This window comes from Lissotriton helveticus, chromosome 11 (assembly GCF_964261635.1).
Source record: "Lissotriton helveticus chromosome 11, aLisHel1.1, whole genome shotgun sequence".
NCBI classification, from domain to species: Eukaryota; Metazoa; Chordata; class Amphibia; order Caudata; family Salamandridae; genus Lissotriton; species Lissotriton helveticus.
In genome coordinates, this window is record NC_136072.1 from 1,095,273,337 (window position 1) to 1,095,294,156 (window position 20,820).

At 46.1% G+C, this 20,820-nt stretch overlaps 1 protein-coding gene across 2 annotated transcripts in view; it reads left to right on the forward strand.

The window, feature by feature from the left end:
• SLC5A1 (solute carrier family 5 member 1) overlaps positions 1-20,820 on the forward strand; it is a 273,512-nt gene that overhangs the window by 208,614 nt on the left and 44,078 nt on the right. For both annotated transcript variants that reach the window (XM_078667750.1, XM_078667751.1), the window contains exon 9: positions 17,361-17,496. In XM_078667750.1, the coding sequence (XP_078523876.1) occupies positions 17,361-17,496 (136 nt within the window). The remainder of the gene's footprint in view (positions 1-17,360; positions 17,497-20,820) is intronic.

Consider the following 20,820-nt stretch of genomic DNA (forward strand, 5'->3'; position numbering starts at 1 on the left):
GCATCGCCATATTAACAAGGCTGCCCCTGACCCGCGATGCGAGGGGAAAAGGCGCGCTAAGCCCCCTTCATAGCAGGATTTAACTCCTGCAAAAATTCTGACTTAGCCATCTCTTCCATGGGAGGTGGATTGATGGGCTAAGTCCACCATGGCCTATCAGCAAGGATTTCCCTATCGCTGAAGTTTAATCGCTGGATTTCCTGCGATATTCCTGCATTTTGCCGCTATTGCTGGATTTTATGTCGCAAAGCGTTTTTAATACAGTGCTATCACGGCGATAAAATCCGGCGATAGAAAATTATAATAATTATCGCTACGTGTTGTTAATATGCACCATGGTAGGAGTTGAGTAGAGTTGAAGCATTGATTGGAGTGAAGTGTGAGAGAGTCAAAATTATTGTAGGCAAATAGTTTGTGTCAGCTGGACAGACAGCACTAAAAGAGCTTGCCACAGCAGGGAAAACAGTGTTAGAAGAGGCTGTAGCAGCCCGGCAAACTGCTGATTAAGGTGGATACCAGCCCAAACAGTCACTGAATGAATGAATGAGTAGTTTATTGTGTCAATTAATAAAAATTGTTACAAAAAGTTCAAATAAAATCTCACTTACTTCGTTACAATTAATGCATACCTAGCGAGTTTCGATATATTGTATCTGCTAAAACAAATAAAGATGCTTTTTACAAACGGGGCTTAAAAACAGATACAATCAATAAAGTACTGGTATAAAGCCAATAAATCAATTTCAATACTGAAGGGTCCTGTCCCTTGTGTGCACACTTTGCAAGTCTTGCAGGGGAGGGTAAGGTGTATACCAGCCCGAACAGATGGAGAAGGTCTATAACAGCCTGCCTAACTGTGCTGATGGGGGCTGCTACCAGCAGTCCTCAGTAATGGAAGGGAGTCTGTAAAAGCTTTAGGGTCGGACTGGCCTACAGGGAAGTTTGTCAGTGCCTGATTGGCTGGTCTGACTGGTCAGTGTGTGGGCCAGTTTTGTGGAAGTAAGTGTGATGCGCCAGGTTTGTGGCTGTGTCTGGACTTCTGTTGTGGACATCTTTTATAATGACAATAATGCAGCAGGAGTGTGCACTGTGCAGGTGACCGAAGGTTGCACTGTGCACTCATAGCAGCTGGCACTGGGTGTCTCCTGGTATGTAGAAGGAACTGCATCATGTCCTATTGGGTCTCCTGTGGAAGACAATGAAGTTCAGATTTGAAAGTGCATCAACTTCCACCCCATGTTTTCCCTATGTTTGCCACTCTCACTAATCTCTGCCTCTAAGTGCACAGGCACTGAATGCACCAATGAATGCCCATTACCGGATCCCACCAAAAATGCCAACAGGAGCTAACGGGCTTGATGCCTATGGGAGAGGCAACTGGGTACATGCGCTGTGGTCGTCTGCCTGTGCAGTGGGTTATGTTATGTTATGTTATGTTATTTTTATTTTATATAGCGCGCGGATGCCGCAGCCAAGTGGCGTCCCGGCGCTTTGGAGGATTGAATAACACAACACATCAGAGAAGATCAGAGAAAAACAGGGTCTAAACTGTGGAAAAGAGGAAGGTTTTTAAAGCCCTCCTGAAAGGGAGCAAGTCAGGGATGGAGCGGAGAGGAGCCGGCAGAGAGTTCCAAAGGGCTGCCGCCTGCACGGAAAACGAACGTCCACCCATTCTAGCTTTTTTTAAACGTGGCACAATGGCAAGATTTAATCCAGCAGAGCGAAGGGCTCTGGCAGGGACATAGTGAAGAATCGTCTGTGAAAGGATAGGAGGGGAGGCTAATTTAAGAATTTTAAAAGTCAAGCATAAAGCTTTAAACCTAATACGTTGCCCTACCGGTAGCCAGTGGAGATCTTGAATAGTTCGACGAGCCGAGACAAACTTTGGGAGGCCGACTAGCATCCTGGCCGCCGCGTTTTGGACCCTCTGAAGGCGGGAAAGCTCGGCCTGATTTAGGCCCAAAAACAGAGAGCTGGCATTGTCCAGTCTGGTAAGAACCAGAGCTTGGACTATAATCTGTCTAGTCTCCGCATCGAAGAACTTAAAAATAGGCCGAAGACACTGCAGAGTACCTAAGCATGTACCAGCCACACGTTTAGTGTGGGAGGTAAACGAAAGCTTATCGTCAAATCACACCCCGAGGTTTCTGACTTCAGTCACGGGGGTGGGGACAGGGCCTAATTCAGAGGGCCACCATTGATCTCCCCATAATCCGCTTTCCCTACCAAAAATAATGACCTCAGTCTTGGAGGCATTAAGTTGGAGTCGATTGTTCGCCATCCAGCCAGCCACGGCTTTTAGAGCTGACTGAAAGGTGGGGGCATCCATGTTGGAATCGCCGTTGAGTGCCACCGCCAGCTGCGTGTCATCGGCGTATGACACCAAGGAGAGACCAAAGCACTGGACTACCTCCGCCAATGGCTGAACATACAAATTAAATAAGGTAGGGCTAAGAGCCGATCCTTGGGGGACACCCTGAAGTATGGGGCGAGGAGCAGAGACAAAAGGGGGTGTAGATACTTTGAAGCCCCGATCCTTAAGAAAGGAACAAAACCACTCAAGTGCCACCTCACCAACTCCAGCCTCCACCAGACGATGTAAAAGAATCTGGTGGGACACCGTATCAAAGGCGGCACTGAGATCCAAAAGGATCAGTGCCGCCGTCTGCCCCTGGTCCAACAGCTTCCTGATGTGCTCCACCACAGCCAAGAGAGGAGAGGTCCTTACTACCTGGCAGGTTCTGTCATCCAGTGCTTAATATGGGAGCCGTACACAGAGGTGGTTGAATTGCTGCACTGGGGATGTTGTTTGATATGCATCGATATATATGCATACGATTTTATTGCCCTGAAGAAGCCTTTGTAAGGTGAAACTGGTTGTCTGCGCTGTCTGAGAACCATAATAAAGACACAACTACAATTACAACAAAGAGTTAGGAGTTATGTCTAGTGCTGATTGCCAATGCACGTAAGAGTGTTTGCTGCCTCTCTAATTTGTAAAAAAGACATTGTTTGACATGCATTTTCTTTGAGACAAAGGGGCATATTATCAAGGGGGGCGATAGGCACTTTTCGCCGGTTTAGCGGCCGCTAAGCGGCGAAAATTCTATCGCCCTATTATCAAGCTGTCGCTAACAGCAGTTAGCGACAGCTTGAAGGCGATAGCGAGCGGTTTGTGGCCCGCTTTGCATGTCAGCGATATTTATCGCTAATGATATGCAAAGTGGGCGTACCCAACCGGTTAGCGACTGAAAGCAGTCGATAACGTCGCTATCGCCTATTCACAAGGCTGGCGTAGCGATGTAAATATTCCCACTATCGCCAAAAACTAACGCCTGCTCTTAGCCATGTTATCCAATGGGAGGTGGACAACATGGCTAAGAGCATTTCGTCGCTAATGCAAGAATATCGCTATATTCTCAGCGATATTCTCGCATTACACCGCTATCGCTGGATATTTTAGCGCTATGGAGAAAAACGTTGCTAATAGCATGTTTTCTCCGCTGATATATCCAGCGATAGGCAGTGATAAAAAAAGTCGCTAAGCGCATTTAGCGATAAATATCGCTAGTTGTTGGTAATATGCCCCAAAGTGTTTAAATGGTTTGGAAAATGTACCCTCTAATGTTTGGGGGAACATAAATATTCTTCAGGTGTTTATCAACCATTTTCTTAGCTTCACCATTGCAATAGTAGTAATATAGCAATAGTGGACTCCAGTGTATAGTAATATAGTGAACTCTATAACAAATAGCTATCCCAACTCTGAAGAGTCCAGAGTCCTCCTGTTTATCTCCTGTTGGGCCTGAAACAACACAACCATATCAAGCCACCACTGACTGGCTCACTGTAAGGGAAAGAAAACATTTCAAGTATCTCTCTCTCTGCTTTCAAAGTCTTGCACGGCTGTGCTCCAAACCACCTGTCAAAGTAGTTTGCCCCTTAAGTTTCCACGATATGTCAAATGTTTTCCAGTCTTAACGTACTGTTCATCCCTCCGACTTATTCCAAGAAATTCAGAGGACTATTCTTTCACGTGCTAGGCTCATCTCTGTGGAGCTGTCCATCACTGTCTCTACACATGGAATCTACTTTGTCACAGTTGGTAGATTGCTAAAAACCCATTGATCAAAGCAGATTTCTGGCTATCCTTTCCCATGCCTACCTTTAGTCTCCTTCTGTCCTAGAGCGTCTGTAGGACAAATTTCCGAAAAATTAGCTTCTCCCACTTCATCTTACAGATTCTCCACTAAATCGTGATCCCTTGTCTGCCAGGGTAGGTTGTATGTCAATACAATGCGGTGTTTACACCGCACTACCATTACAACGCTGGTTTTACAACGCAAGTCGTTCCCACAACTTGCGCTGTAAGGTGCTGGACTTAGGAACAGTAAGATTTACTATTCCAACACCAGCCTACGTACATTAGGGAAGGTGTTGGAATAGTAAATCTACTATTCCTTAGTCTAGAGCGCCCTCCAGTGCAAGTCGTGGTAACAACTTGCGTTGTAAAACCATCGTTGTAATGGTAGTGCGGTATAAACACTGCGTCGTAATGGATGTTCCCCCCAGCGTACAGGGTTGAGGGAGTCCTTGAGTTGATAATACCAACCCCAGAGATGTTTATTTACTAGCCAGATGGGCTTCCATTTTCAATCTTCCTTGTATATGATACAAGGATCTGTTTGGCTACCGCTCGGCTTTTTGCTGTGCTTTACCAAAAACACAAAACATAGGAAGGAGGTAAACTAAAACAGCACTGTAATGTGATGCCAGCCAAGTAAACTAAAGATCTAACAGGACCCAAACCCTGTGTGGAGTGAGCACTGTTCTCTTAAAAATAACCGTTCTATAATGTATTTTAAATGATTTACACATAGGTAATCCAAACTTAATGAACTCACATAAAGACATATCCGTTTTGTTATTTCTTATTCAAATAATTATTGTTCAACAAATCATATTAAACATATCATGCATTCTGCTTTGTTCAGTGAATAACAATACAGTTACTTATGAATTGTAATGATATGTAACAATCAGAACAAAAAAATTTTGTATACTGAGTTCTTCCGCATATACAGATATGCCCCTAAGGAAGGGACCGCAGAGTCCCGAAATGCATCGGGCTATATGTGAATGGCATGATACAAGTTGTTTATTTAAAGATTGTAATACTTGTATACAACAATTTTTTGTTTCTTTACAATTGGGGCGATAATGGTGTGTTTAAGGCCTTGATCCCAAAAAAAGGAAGGCAATGAGCTTGTTACACAGCTCAGTTGAGGGTACCAGGAGGCCTTTCATTACACTATGGGTTGCTATCTCCTGGGGATTAAAAGGGTTTTTGGTTGACAATCTGCCACAGGCTTGAATGTATTCTTTTAAACTCTGGTGCAAGATCGTCTGTAGCTCCAAGAGTCTGCTCTACAACTGGTATGATGAGCTAGTAGGATTGGCCTATTCCAGTTTATTGGTCTTAATGGGCTTCGTCTTGCAGGTGGACAAGCGGCAAGGGTATCTTATGCACAGAAAACATCTTTCAGGTTGTACTAGAATTTTTAAAGTGCCTCCAAGCAGAACCAGATGAGTCCAGAAGCAGTTCTGTGAAATCAGAAAGTTAATGTTTACAGTAGGCCTGGGAGTAGTTCGCGAAGTAGCATTACGTGTAGCTACGCGAAGTGCACTTCGTACTACGCGAGCTACGCTTAGCACTACGCAAACTGCGTAGTACCCTGTTCGCACTGTGCAAGATGCCATTTTCAATGATTGTACAATGCGGACAAGCATTCGGCACTATGCAATCATTGAAAACGGCATCTTGCACAGTGCGAGCTGTAGTTTTCTGCCGCTCGAGTAGATTTTTACTCAAGCAGCAGCTTTCTCAACGCGGACTGGTAGTTTCTCATCGCGAGCATACGCGATCACTCGCAATGAGAAACCTGACCTTCCTGCGTTGAGAATCTCGTCGGGAGGTTTATTTTCCGTGCTCGCGATTGGCAACTTGATGTTGCTGATCGCGAACGAGGGCAAAGTCTCGCCGGGATGTCATTTTGCTTGCTCCTGCTCCCCAATTTGACGTTGAGGACCGCGAGAAAACAAAAAATGACCGCTGCACTACGCTACGCGTGTTTGCACTGAGCTACGTGCAGTTCACGTAGTGCGAAGTAGCTCAAACTTTGCAAACTTTGCAAACTACGCGAGCGTAGCATAGTGCTTTGCCCAGGGTTAGTTTACACATGACAGATACATTGGACATGCCACACTGGGTGCTCTCCCAAATGCCCCTTATAGAAATCAACAATCAGAGAAGGTGAGATATATGACAACCATATCACTGCCTGCAGAGCTATGCTGATAATCCTTTTGCCCAGTGACAGACAGCCCTAGGCCATGCTCACACCCACTTCTTTTACTCTATATGTTTGGTCGGTGACTGCAGAACAGGTAGCCTTGCCCCTAGAAGGGATACAAGCCTTGGGAGGTCTTTAACCGCATGCGTGCGGGCGGAATTCCGCCCGTACGCTGGGTTTTGCGAAACCGCACTTTACGTGACGAGCTGGGCTCGTCATGAGCGTGCGAGGAGGTAACGCCATGACGAGCCCAGCTCGTCATGAGCGTCGAAGGGGTTAATAGCCAGGCAAACTATGTCAGAAGATCATGAAACAGCAAGACAAACAGTGCTGGTGTGAGCCTTTAGCTGCATAGCTCTCGGCTGACACATTACCACAAGGCACCCTCACTCTTGTCTGTGGCTCTGGATCAGTCTCAGCAACTCACTGCATTATCTCTCCAGCAGCTGACCATCAAGTGCTTGACATTAATGAGGTGTGAAAAATGCTTCCAGGACAGAATAATGACTTTAGGCCTGGGTGTGAGGCATTTGATCTCTATCATCCCACATTCACAAAGGCCAAGGGGTCCCTTGGGGACCCCTTCCCTTTAGCGAATGGGTTGCCACCAACTTGAAGTTGGTGGTAACTGTGACTGTTTTGCAAACGCATTTCCAGCCGCAAAACCTTCTTACATCCCTCTACGATTCAGTATTAGGAAGGGACGCCCTAAACACGCCCCTTCCTAACACTGAATCGCAAACCCTATTTGCAATTTGATAATAGGTTTCTGAATCACAAATAGGGTTTGGTACATCAGAAATGCTTTATTCTGGTCGCAAATGACACGATTCTGCAAAACTGGCTGTTTGCGAGCAAGAAAAAGCTTTGTACATCTGGCAGCAAATGTCTTTTGAGTGTTTTCATCATACAGTTTTCTTTTAACCCAAACTGTTTTTTATGGTCATTCAGCTTTTATCACACATTTCTGTGTAATGACTATAGCAAGTGAGGAAAAAGTTCACTAATTTATTTTGTCCTCGGGGTGGGCGACATTCCTCCCCAAATTATAATCCACTTTCTTACTGGTAATATTCGGAATAATTCAGCTTTCACTGCTTCAAATTTATTTTTATTTTTTCGATTGTGTAGTCAACTCTGCTGCATATTTTTGTCTTCCACTGACCCATATTTCCTACGGTCATAACCTTTTTGTTTATGGGTTTACGATTTTTCAGTGGGTTTTGAGAATTTTACAATGATGCACCTAATTTTTCTTTTATGTTACACTGATGCCATCTTCTGGTCAATTTTATCAGCACTCTACCATATTTAAGTTGTGATGTCCTTATCAATTAAAATAAAATAAAACAAGCATTTGCAATGCAATAGGTCTCGCATTATTTAAGTTTGAGCTATTATTATTGTAAATGGCAATGTTTTTTGCTTTATGCTATAGTTTTCTTATGTACATAAAAAGCTACATATAAAGTATTTGTTGTTAAAATTATTTATGCAGTATTTAAATTTGTTTGCATAAAAGATTACAAGAATATCTTAGCAAAAAAGTTAAACTTTTTAATGGTAATTGACTAAATGTCCATTTGTACATTTTAATTTCAAATAGGTAAGTGTAAACATCACAAATATATTGTGCAAACAGTGCAAAATATTTTAGCCATAAATATTTTTGTTTTACGAGGTAGTTTGTAAGAAAATGATTGTAAAAGGCAAACACTGTAATTAAAATGTAACATATAACAGTACAGTTATGGCTAGTAAACATACATTAGTAGTATAGTATAATTGTAAACAAGATGTAAATAAGACTACAGAAATTAGCATGAATTATCACTTTAATATCAACTTTACAAACATTTTGAAAACACGATCACAGCTGGTAATCATGCATTGGCTTGTTATTACAAGCATTTCATTTTAATAAATATTTCTGATTCCCAAAAACAAATATGACAGTCTCTCAAAATAATGGCTTTTCAGTTTTAGTTGTATCTTTGATCTCCATGTCATCAAGTACTCATGAATATTACTGCCCCATGGACAGAGTCTGGCTTTACATGTCTACATATCAACATCCAATTCCATGAACACCCATCGCATGCCAGGGATGACCATCACCGCTGGTGAAGAGAAGCACAATTGGGTCAAGAATGCCCACAATACGTTGTGGTCCCATTATACCAGGGATGGGCTCAATAATGCCAAAGATGCCAACATCATGCCAAGCATTGCTAGACTAAAAGTGGGAATAATTCTAACAGGGACACCACCAATAAATTAAGAAGGAACACCATTACGCTAAGGCAAGCATTACCGCCTTCGGGTAAAGTCCGCGCTATATAAAAATGCATAAATACATGAATAAAGAAATACCGCCTTCGGGTAAAGTCCGCGCTATATAAAAATGCATAAATACATAAATAAATAAATACCGCCTTCGGGTAAAGTCTGCGCTATATAAAAATGCATAATTAAATAAATAAATACATACCGCAAAACATCCTCGTTACTCTGCCGGCCTGCGACCAGGAAGTCAGGCAGGCCGGCGCGACACCCGGAAACAGGAAGTAGGAGGGCGGGAGCCTACCCCGCCTCCCACGGAAGAGCCGCGATTGGAGCCGTGTTGGGAGCAGGGAGCACCGGAGCAGGCAGGAGCCTACCCTGCGCCCCGGTGCCGAAGGAGGGAAGAAGAGTCCTGCTGCCGGGCCTTGCAGCTGAGGAGAGGAAGCCGGTGAGTGCGTTGCTGAGCGGCGGGCGGGCGGAGGGAGAGGAGCATGTAGGCGCGGGGGGGGGCGGCCTGTGTATGTGTGTGTATGTGTGTGCGTGCGTGTGTGTATGTGTCTTGGAGTGCGTGTGTGTGACTGTGGGGGAGGGGGTGTGTGTGTGAGCGAGTGTCTGTCTGCGACGTGTGTGTGTGTGTGTGTGTGTCTGTGTCTGTGTGCATGCATGCATGCGCGGTAGGCTGGAAGGGCGGCGCATGCGCAGTAGGCTGGGAGGGCGGCGCAGGACGGAACGTGCGCGTTCGCGCAGCCAAATCCGAATGCTAAAAATCGTGCCAGTTTTGTGTCCCTCATTCCCCGGCATCAGCCGACTATAAGTCTCCGTCCCTGTTCCAGGGCGAGACCTAAAAACAATAAAATGAGATCTCCCTTCCGTATTTCAGTTGTTACATTAGCGGGTGACACCTATGGAGCTTTGAATAGGGAACCATCTCCTAAATCTTTTATCTCCCCTCAGAAAATACCAGTTTTCATAAAACTTGCAAAATAATCATTCACAAAGATAATTGGGCTTAAAGCATTTTTTGCAAACATAGGCATTAATCATCGAAAAGTAATCAAAAGAAAAAAATATTGCCTCCTAAAGGTAGTCGAATTTGTTTGAAAAAATAAAGAATGACCCATCACAAAGAATGAAAAAAAAATAACCAATAAAAATAACAACTTTTAGGCGGATGTGTACGTGCAAAATACCATCACTCACAGTGAAGAGAGCCAATGGTTGAAGTGGGCTGATCTGTTGTTCCATGCTGTACTCTGTGGTAGGTGAAAGCAAAAAGTAAATGACATGTGAACAGACCAGTGAATAAAGAGGGTTGGCCAGACGTCACAGATCCACGGCATTCATTTGAATCAGATAACTAAGATGGGAAAAGTGAATGAGACAGCATGTGGCATTACGGCCAGAGCTGTTGACTTTGTAACTGGAAAAACAGGTTCCCAGTGTCAGCTCACAATCCTGAGATTCTGGGCAAATCACTTGATTTCCTCGTGCCTAAGAAAATATGAATGTAACTGGTGCTCATATAAAGCACTCCAATTCCTTTGAGCTGTGTTTGTGCTAGGTAAAAACTGCAAAGTACAGTTACTATTAGCAGCCCCATCAGAATTGCAAGGTGACCTCGTAATGAGGCTCCCAAGTGTGGCATTACTGAATGATTCCAGCTCCTGGCTGGCGGGCCGGGCTGCGATAAGTGCTTTAAGTGGGATGAAAAAGTGATTTCCCTAGTGTGCCACTGATTGCTATTTTGGTTATGCTCGGAGCTTTCTGTTGTTGCATCTAGATGTATAACACAACTGGCAAACAAAACCAGCCAGGTCAGTTGGCTTTGTCAATGGTTGTTAGCTTTTTAACCCCGGCTGTCCGACGTCACGGTGGGCGTGTGCGAAGGACGGCCGGGGGCCGTCCGAACCACGCCCACTCATTATTTCACTCGCACCGCGGCGGAATTCGCGCCGCGGTCAACGGGTTAAGATACATAAGTAACAACAATGATTGTGTTGTAAATAATTAATATTGGAAATGTTTTCATTCTGAAATGATGAGACTTTAAATTGAACATTACTGAGGCCTGTGGAAAGGGTGATGCTCTTCAGACTGTCTTGGTCACTTCTGTTATGTTCACTCTATGTTAGCCATGAAGCCCCTTTTACTCTCCATATTTCCTCCATCTACATATCTTACACCTCATCTCTTTCCTCTTCAGCACCCTTTCTCCACTCTCTCCTGTAAGCCTAAACTTGCATCTCCTTCAGTACACCACTCCCACACAATTGTTAGTACCTCATTTTCTTTTACTTTTGCCTTTTCAATGTTTCGACAGCTGTGTACCTCCTCCACAATCATGTGCACATATTCACAATTGCAACTGGAATACGTGGCTATTGCTCTTGCCCTCTGCAGAGAGGCCAAGGATTGGATGACCATGCCTTCTGATCAATCTTCTGACTCATTTACAGGCACTGTAAATAACAGGCCTTCAGCCTCAACTCCAGAGCTCCTAGGCGTGCCTCGTTGTAAGTCCCTGGAGGTGACTCAGTTTTAAATAGGCACTATAAAAAAGTAGTGACATGCTACACTAAAAAAATAAAATAAAGAAACACAGCCTCCTGGAATTAGCAACCACTCTGAGAGAATGCAAGATTAACTTAAACGTGAATTTAAAACAGGAATAAGATCGCAGAAATGGATTACCTTCTGTTTTTTTTATATTCATTATTCAGAAATGGATCAGTGTTTTTGCCAGTCAATTTAAGGACATGAATATAGATCCCGACAGGGACCTGTGTCAGTGCCCATTTTTAATTACTACTGGGTTGGAGAGTCGGAGGGACCTGGCTCACTTAATGCCCGGACTGAGATTGTTCTCACCCTCCCCCACATCCGCGACAAAGGCGCCAAAATCAAACCAAGGGCATGAACCTTCAGACAGTGGTATGGGGGGCTTGACTTTTGAACTGACCCATTCAACCATGATATAAACTACAACCTGGGCAGCACAGTAAGGCAAGGAGCAGGACCAGCATGCTGAGTCGAAACCCACACACCGACACTAAAAAATAAACAGGCATTGGCATCGCCAATAGGTCTCGCCTTTGGGACATTCTAAGTATTTTCCCATGCAGCACATTATCCTGGGTGCTACAACATTTACTGAGACTTCACGCGCCACTGGTGGGCAGCCACTCACACCTAAGGATGAGCTTCCGTGCTATTTAATGAAAATATGATAAAGTCTCAAAATGAAAAAAAGGTGTATTTTTTTAATGAAGAAGCTTTGACATTAATTGGCACATTAAAGCACTGCATTGAGAAGTATTAATTTAAAGTGTTATTTTTGTACAACTGGTAGTCTGAACAGGACAAGGAAGGATTGATCCAGGCTGAGAGCCTTAGCAAGAACATGCGCGCGTTCACTGCACCCATCTACCTCGCAACATTCACTGCCACATAATGAAAGCATTATAGCGCAATCCGCAATGATAACAACATAAACCTCATTGTCCAAGCAACAAAGAATGTAAAGCAAAGAGTAGTGATAAAGCCGTACTCTTGACAGCATGCTCTCATGCTAGAGGCCCCAGAAAGCCAGCACCTGTGTTTCTCAAACCTTGGGCCTCATTTATGAAAGTGACGCATCGCTGCGTGAAAACAGCGATGGGTCACTTTTCACTGAGCCCTCCTTGCACCACCAATGATGCGTAATATTTACAATATGATGCATCATTGCGCAAGGAGTTACAGATACGTCAGTATTTCTGATGTATCTGTAGGCGCAAAAGTGACGCATTGCTGGAGTGTGTCACAAAAGTGACGCAACTCCAGCAATGTATCCTTTCACATAGGGCAAGCCCCATGTGAAAGGGCCTGCGTCAGTCTTACACCTGCTGTGAGGCAGGCCAAAGAAATTGACGCATTTGTGTCCTAGAAGTGGCGCAGTGAAATCACATAGATTTCACTGCGTCACTTCTACGACCCTTTCTTGCGTCAATACGCCCCCTTGCATACATTGTACCTGGCGCAGGTATAATGTGGCGCAGGGGTTTACAAAGTGACGCATCTACCTAGATGCGTCACTTTGTAAATATGGCGCAACAAGGCGCATTTTTTATGCCACTGGTGCGTCACAAAAAGTGACGCACCTTCGGCGTAAAATTGACGCACAGCCTCATAAATGAGGCCCCTTGTTGTTTGAAGCTGCTGACTGTGCGTATGGGCTACATTAATCAGACTCCCAGACACGCTCATGAAGGCGTGCAATCACCGTAAATGAGAAACATAAGGGCATCAAGGTGTATGAGAAATGCCTGAAGTAAATTCGCATGGGGAGGCATCTCTGCCGAGCTTAAACTAGTGGATTGTCATCATATCACCACCAATACCGAAGAAAATGATTCAATTTAGGTATGGTAAAGAGAACCCAAAGCGATGATATATTTGCGCTATTTTTCATATACCAGCACCCACGTCCAGTCCACAATGCAGAAGAGGACTTGACATACTCTTTACTAGAAAATTGTATTGCAACCTTATACATTCAAAGATGGCCCTGACCTCATACTACAAACTGAACTATGATGGGGTCTCCATTAAGCCAAGCCAAGTATGTCTGCTTGCAGCTGCCAAATGCTTTTGAATGGGTTAAAATACCACTGGAACGCTGATATTGGACCTGCTCCGTTTGGCTCAACAGGGTTTAGTACGCCATAGGATCCCCCATTTACAAGACACACAAAATGTAGCATGAGCTTATTTCCCAAGCGGCATTACAGAATCACAGGATGTTGAGCCTCCCAACAAGACTAGAACCTGATTCCCAAGCTTTAAAGTAGGCTTCTCTAGCAGTTATGCCACAACCATTGGATCTACAGCTGCTACACAAGCCATTACTAACTTCATGAGTGTGCATTTTAAGATGTGCAAGTTCAAAGAAACTCTGGAGAATGAAAAGGGTAAGCAATGTGACAACATCCCCTCCGATCCTCTGTGGCCGTGCCATGGTTAAGCTAGGGTGAGTGGAGGAAGAGCAATGCCAACACTTGAACAAGAAAGTGTTTTAACAACCACCCAATATTTTGGATGTGGACTGGCTGCGCAGACCCACCTAATTTCAAACCCTACGATAGTGTGATGCGTGCCAGATCACCCTTCTAGAAAGAATGGAACCTCCAGATTTGGCCTCAGCAAAAACACATTCTGCTCAATTTCTCAACCCTGCTCGTGCCATGCCAGGCACACCCAAAACACACAGAGGTAGAAGCAACAATGGGCGCTGCCAAGAGGCAAAAGAAAACCGCCCCTAAAGGGCCCCGAACTCACCGCAAGAAATCACCAATGCCTGACATATGCACAACACTAGTTGCAGTGCTGAAAAGACTGCTTAAATCCAAACATTGAAACGTAAAAATAAATGTGCTTTGCTTAAGCACGACATGAATGCGATTTAAGACCTTTACAAGGTTATGTCCATTATGAGGTCTCTCACTTTCTTGAGCTGCTCCATCAGGACACTCTTGTTTCTGCCACTAGCCAGGTTGCGCTACTTCAGCTTGCCTGCAGATCGACATGCATGAGCAGGGTGGGGGAGGAGAAGAAACTAGCACGGACTGGTTGGGGGCAGAGGGAAAATAACAGACATGAGTGAAAGTGAGAGCTAATCAAAACACGAACACTCGTATGAAATGCTTTTTCAGATAAAAAAAGTCCCTTTGCCAGTAACTATAATGGGACAAGTGGAATGGTACAAGTAATGGAGGCCTGCACCATGGGAGGGAACAAACAATGAAAAGGAAGGGATGAATAGGAAAAAAAAACACTTTGAAGCAAAATTCTTTAAAGGGCACTGAAACAAACAAATGAAAAGCAGTAGGTGGGCTGTAAGCCCACAGAGTGAATACAGCATGTCTCGAAGAGACAGCGCATGCTCTGCCTAGGCTCGACCTAAAAAACAAGAAAGGGAAAAGCAAGACAAAGAAGGGAGGTGACGGAAAAAAGCAACACACACATCAACGTCACAGTACGGTAGCAGCATGGAGCAGCTGAGTTCTGGTTGGTCTCAATAACGATCAGCTTAAGGACGCACCCAGTCATAGAAAGGTGGCAAATATAGTGGACTTGTCTTGGGATGCCTTATGGCAGGGTAAGACCACTAACGGGGGGAATCACATGGAACACAGCACTCACAGCCCATGAACGCCGGATGACAGGGCTCCTGGGACACACAAGGTAGCGAGTCCAGCCTAACACACTATGGGTAGACAGTGGTAAAGCAGCTTCAGCTCCTAAAGTCTGTATGGTCTTATTTGCAAAGCCAAAGATTAATGACTTAGCATTGATGACTTGATTTATGATGACCCTGGTGGATTGAATGTTGATTAATGTGAAAAGTTGTGAGATGACGATGACATTAATTGACTTGGCTTGATTCATGGCCACCTGCGAGCGGTCAATGAACACTTGAACTGCAGCTTTTTACTTCCAACAGAGAGAAGTTGTGCAGTAATTGACTCAACCTTCCTCAGTTTGGGGAAAACGCTGCTTGCCAGGGTTATTACAAGTGCACCCCTACCTACCCGAAGAGGTTTACTAGCTGTAACCAGGGACCCAAAGTATTAGCAGGACCAGCACGGCAGAGGCTAAGACACAGTGGCAAAGAACTTCTCATTACACCTGAACCTGTCCCATGATATACCTACCATGTCATAAGGGACTGGTTTATCTAGTATAATGTTTTCCTGTTGCATTCTGGTACTTGTGATTTTCTTTGGGGTGCTTTGTTGTGAACAGAACTGCAGTTACTTGCACGAAAGGGAAGCTCTTTGCTAGAAATGTCAGTCTTACACCTGTTTTATGTTCAGTTTGACTACTTGTGAAGAAGAGCCACTCAATTAAGTGTCACACGTGAGGCCCACACGCGTTATATGTCGAGGGAAGTGTCACATGTAAGCGTATTGTGAACTTGCCAGACCTGCATTCTTTGGGAAGGACTGCTCTGAACTGGCTCGCACAGTTCACTTGCTCCTCAATCAGCCTAAAAGGTGTGGTACCCCTTCTCTCACACGATAGGGGGCGCCCTCCACTCATGTTCACCCTCCATTTCAGGCCTGGGTCTATCAACTTGTTGACATGTTCTACACGGTTTGAGAGAAGAATTCCAGGAGAGCAGCAATAATGAGTGCAGCAGGTGCAGTTTTACCGGTGCCCAGGGTGTGTGAGATCCAATGCACGGCTATATTTTACTACCCACCAGGGGAAGCTGGCGGCCCATAACCCTCCATACATTAGGTCCCCTGGCCACAGGTGAACCCACGTATATCTTTGGACTTAGAGGACTGCCCTTCAGTGGATGACTAGCTTCCTGTCCTCCCGCACTCAGACCATTAATCTAGTACCTTTTCGGTCTAAGACGATGGAACTGACCAAGGGCGTCCCTCAGGGACTCATGTTTGAGCCCTACATTGTTCAACATCTATATTGCCCCCTTGGCCAACCTCCTCAGGTCCCATGGCTTCCTGCCCATCTCTTTTGCTGATGACACCCAGCTCCTCTTTTCCTTCAACAAATCCTCCTCGTCGGCTTTGTCCACCTTTTCTGAAGGAATGACTGCAATTGCAGATTGGATGAAAAGTAATTTTCTCCAACTCAACGCAGGAAAGACGGAGATAATGCTTTTTGGAGACTCCCCTCTTCTATGGTCCCCAGATTGGTGACCGGCAGCTCTCGGCACCACTCCTAACCCTAAAGCCCTAGTCAAAAACTTGGGCATTCCCCTTGATCGAGCCTTAACATTAAAGGAGCATGCTGCCCACACTGCCAGCACCTGCTTCAATGTGTTGGGCTTGCTACAACGAGTCTTTCCTTTCCTGCGAGACTATACCCGAAAAACTCTAATTCAGACCATGGTTATGAGCCGTCTCAATTACTGTAATGCTCTCCTGGTCTCTGCGAATGAGTCATCATTCAGCAGGTTGCAGGTTGTCCAGAATACCGCTGCGCGACTTGTCACAAATTCTCTGTTCAAAACCCCTTCCCTTCCCCTGCCCTACAAGCTCGACTGGTGCCCAATCCCCAAGCGTGTCAAATTCAAGGTCTGCTGCATTGTCTATAACCACTTAACCGCGGTTGGTGCGGCGGTTTAATTGGGTGGGCGGGACCGCGTCGGCCAACGGACGCGCGCAGCACTATGGAGGTAGTGCTCGCGATGACCGTTGGCCGACAGAAGCAGCGAAGGGGCTAAAGGCCTGCATAATAAAGGTCCTCTCTACAATTCCAGGAAACTGATGCCTTCCGCCCCCTCTAGGACTCTTAGGTCAGGCAACAGATCACTTCTCCAGGTCCCCAGGGTTAGGAAAACAAGACTAGGTGGGGAATCTTTTCCTACCTCGCTCCCCTGTACTGGAACCAGCTTCCCACACACCTGAGGCAATGCCCTGACTATTCGCGCTTTAGGAAACTTCTTAAGACCACCCTGTTTTAACATTTCTCATCAGCCCGCCAGCAGCTCCGTCCAAAGCGCAAAGATACCCCTCCGGGGGTGATTCAGGCGCTATACAAAACCCATAAATAAAAAATACGTACATATCCTATGGAAGTTAGGTGGGGATGGGGTGGTCTATGTGGAGGGGCCGGACTGGTTTATTGTTTAGCTGCCCGCCTGTGTGCTCTCCTGCGCCCTCTGCTGGATGCCCGGCCTCCGGCCTCCTGACTGCTCTGTTTGTCTCGTGACAGGTGATTGTGCAGCGTTGTCTCTCTGCCAAGAACATGTCTCACGTGAAGGCGGGCTGCATCCTGTGCGGGTACCTCAAGCTGCTGCCCATGTTCCTCATGGTCTTCCCCGGGATGATCAGCCGCATCCTCTACACAGGTACAGTATGATGCACAGGCGCAGTGCACACTGAGTATAAACACTGCACACAGGCACAGTGCACACTGAGTATGTACACTGCACACATGCACAGTGCACACTGAGTATGTACACTGCACACATGCACAGAGCACACTGAGTATAAACACTGCATACAGGCACAGTGCACACTGAGTATGTACACTGCACACATGCACAGTGCACACTGAGTATAAACACTGCATACAGGCACAGTGCACACTGAGTATGTACACTGCACACAGGTGCAGTGCGCACTGAGTATGTACACTGCACACAGGCACAGTGCACACTGAGTATGAACACTGCACACAGGCGCAGTGCACACTGAGTATAAACACTGCATACAGGCACAGTGCACATTGAGTATGTACACTGCACACAGGCACAGTGCACACTGAATATGAACACTGCACACAGGCACAGTGCACACTGAGTATGTACACTGCACACATGCACAGTGCACACTGAGTATGTATACTGCACACAGGTGCAGTGCACACTGAAGGATGTACACTGCACACAGGCGCAGTGCACACTGAGCATGCACACTGCACACAGGCACAGTGCACACTGAGCATGCACACTGCACACAGGCGCAGTGCACACTGAGTATGTACACTGCACACAGGCACTGTGCACACGGAGTATGAACACTGCACACAGGCGCAGTGCACACTGAGTATGTACACTGCACAAAGGCACAGTGCACACTGAAGGATGTACACTGCACACAGGTCCAGTGCACACTGAGTATGTACACTTCACACAGGCACAGTGCACACTGAGTATGAACACTGCACACAGGCACAGTGCACACTGAAGGATGTACACTTCACACAGGCACAGTGCACTGAAGGATGTACACTTCACACAGGCACAGTGCACACTGAGTATGTACACTGCACACAGGTCCAGTGCACACTGAGTATGTACACTTCACACAGGCACAGTGCACACTGAGTATGAACACTTCACACAGGGCCAGTGCACACTGAGTATGAACACTGCACACAGGCACAGTGCACACTGAGTATGAACACTTCACACAGGGCCAGTGCACACTGAGTATGAACACTGCACACAGGCACAGTGCACACTGAGTATGTACACTTCACACAGGCACAGTGCACACTGAGTATGAACATTTCACACAGGGCCAGTGCACACTGAGTATGAACACTGCACACAGGCACAGTGCACACTGAGTATGAACACTTCACACAGGGCCAGTGCACACTGAGTATGTACACTTCACACAGGGCCAGTGCACACTGAGTATGAACACTGCACACAGGCACAGTGCACACTGAAGGATGTACACTTCACACAGGCACAGTGCACACTGAAGGATGTACACTTCACACAGGCACAGTGCACACTGAGTATGAACACTTCACACAGGGCCAGTGCACACTGAGTATGAACACTGCACACAGGCGCAGTGCACACTGAGTATGAACACTGCACACAGGCACAGTGCACACTGAGTATGTACACTGCACACGGCACAGTGCACACTGAAGGATGTACACTTCACACAGGCACAGTGCACACTGAGTATGTACACTGCACACAGGTCCAGTGCACACTGAGTATGTACACTTCACACAGGCACAATGCACACTGAGTATGAACACTTCACACAGGGCCAGTGCACACTGAGTATGAACACTGCACACAGGCACAGTGCACACTGAGTATGAACACTTCACACAGGGCCAGTGCACACTGAGTATGAACACTGCACACAGGCACAGTGCACACTGAGTATGAACACTTCACACAGGGCCAGTGCACACTGAGTATGTACACTTCACACAGGGCCAGTGCACACTGAGTATGAACACTGCACACAGGCACAGTGCACACTGAAGGATGTACACTTCACACAGGCACAGTGCACACTGAGTATGTACACTGCACACAGGTCCAGTGCACACTGAGTATGTACACTTCACACAGGCACAGTGCACACTGAGTATGAACACTTCACACAGGGCCAGTGCACACTGAATATGAACACTGCACACAGGCGCAGTGCACACTGAGTATGAACACTTCACACAGGGCCAGTGCACACTGAGTATGAACACTGCACACAGGCACAGTGCACACTGAGTATGAACACTTCACACAGGGCCAGTGCACACTGAGTATGAACACTTCACACAGGGCCAGTGCACACTGAGTATGAACACTGCACACAGGCACAGTACACACTGAAGGATGTACACTTCATACAGGCACAGTGCACACTGAGTATGTACACTGCACACAGGTCCAGTGCACAGTGAGTATGTACACTTCACACAGGCACAGTGCACACTGAGTATGAACACTTCACACCGGGCCAGTGCACACTGAGTATGTACACTTCACACAGGGCCAGTGCACACTGAGTATGTACACTTCACTCAGGTCCAGTGCACACTGAGTATGTACACTTCACACAGGCACTGTGCACACTGAGTAGGTACGCTGCACACAGGCACAGTGCACACTGAGTATGTACACTGCACACAGGTCCAGTGCACACTGAGTATGTACACTTCACACAGGCACAGTGCACACTGAGTATGAACACTGCACACAGGTCCAGTGCACACTGAGTATGAACACTGCACACAGGTCCAGTGCACACTGAGAATGTTCACTGCACACAGGGCCAGTGCACACTGAGTATGTACACTTCACACAGGCACAGTGCACGCTAAGTATGTACTCTACACACAGGCACAGAGCACACTGAGTATGTACACTGCACACAGGCACAGTGCACACTGAGTATGTACACTGCACACAGGCACAGTGCACACTGAGTATGTACACTGCACACAGGCACAGAGCACACTGAGTATGTACACTGCACACAGGCACAGTGCACACTGAGTATGTACACTGCACACAGGGCCAGTGCACACTGAGTATGTACACTTCACACAGGCACAGTGCACGCTAAGTATGTACTCTACACACAGGCACAGAGCACACTGAGTATGTACACTGCACACAGGCACAGTGCACACTGAGTATGTACACTGCACACAGGTCCAGTGCACACTGAGTATGTACACTTCACACAGACACAGTGCACACTGAGTATGAACACTGCACACAGGTCCAGTGCACACTGAGTATGAACACTGCACACAGGTCCAGTGCACACTGAGTATGTACACTGCACACAGGGACAGTGCACACTGAGTATGTACACTGCACACAGGCACAGTGCACACTGAGTATGTACACTGCACACAGGCACAGTGCACACTGAGTATGTACACTGCACAAAGGCACAGAGCA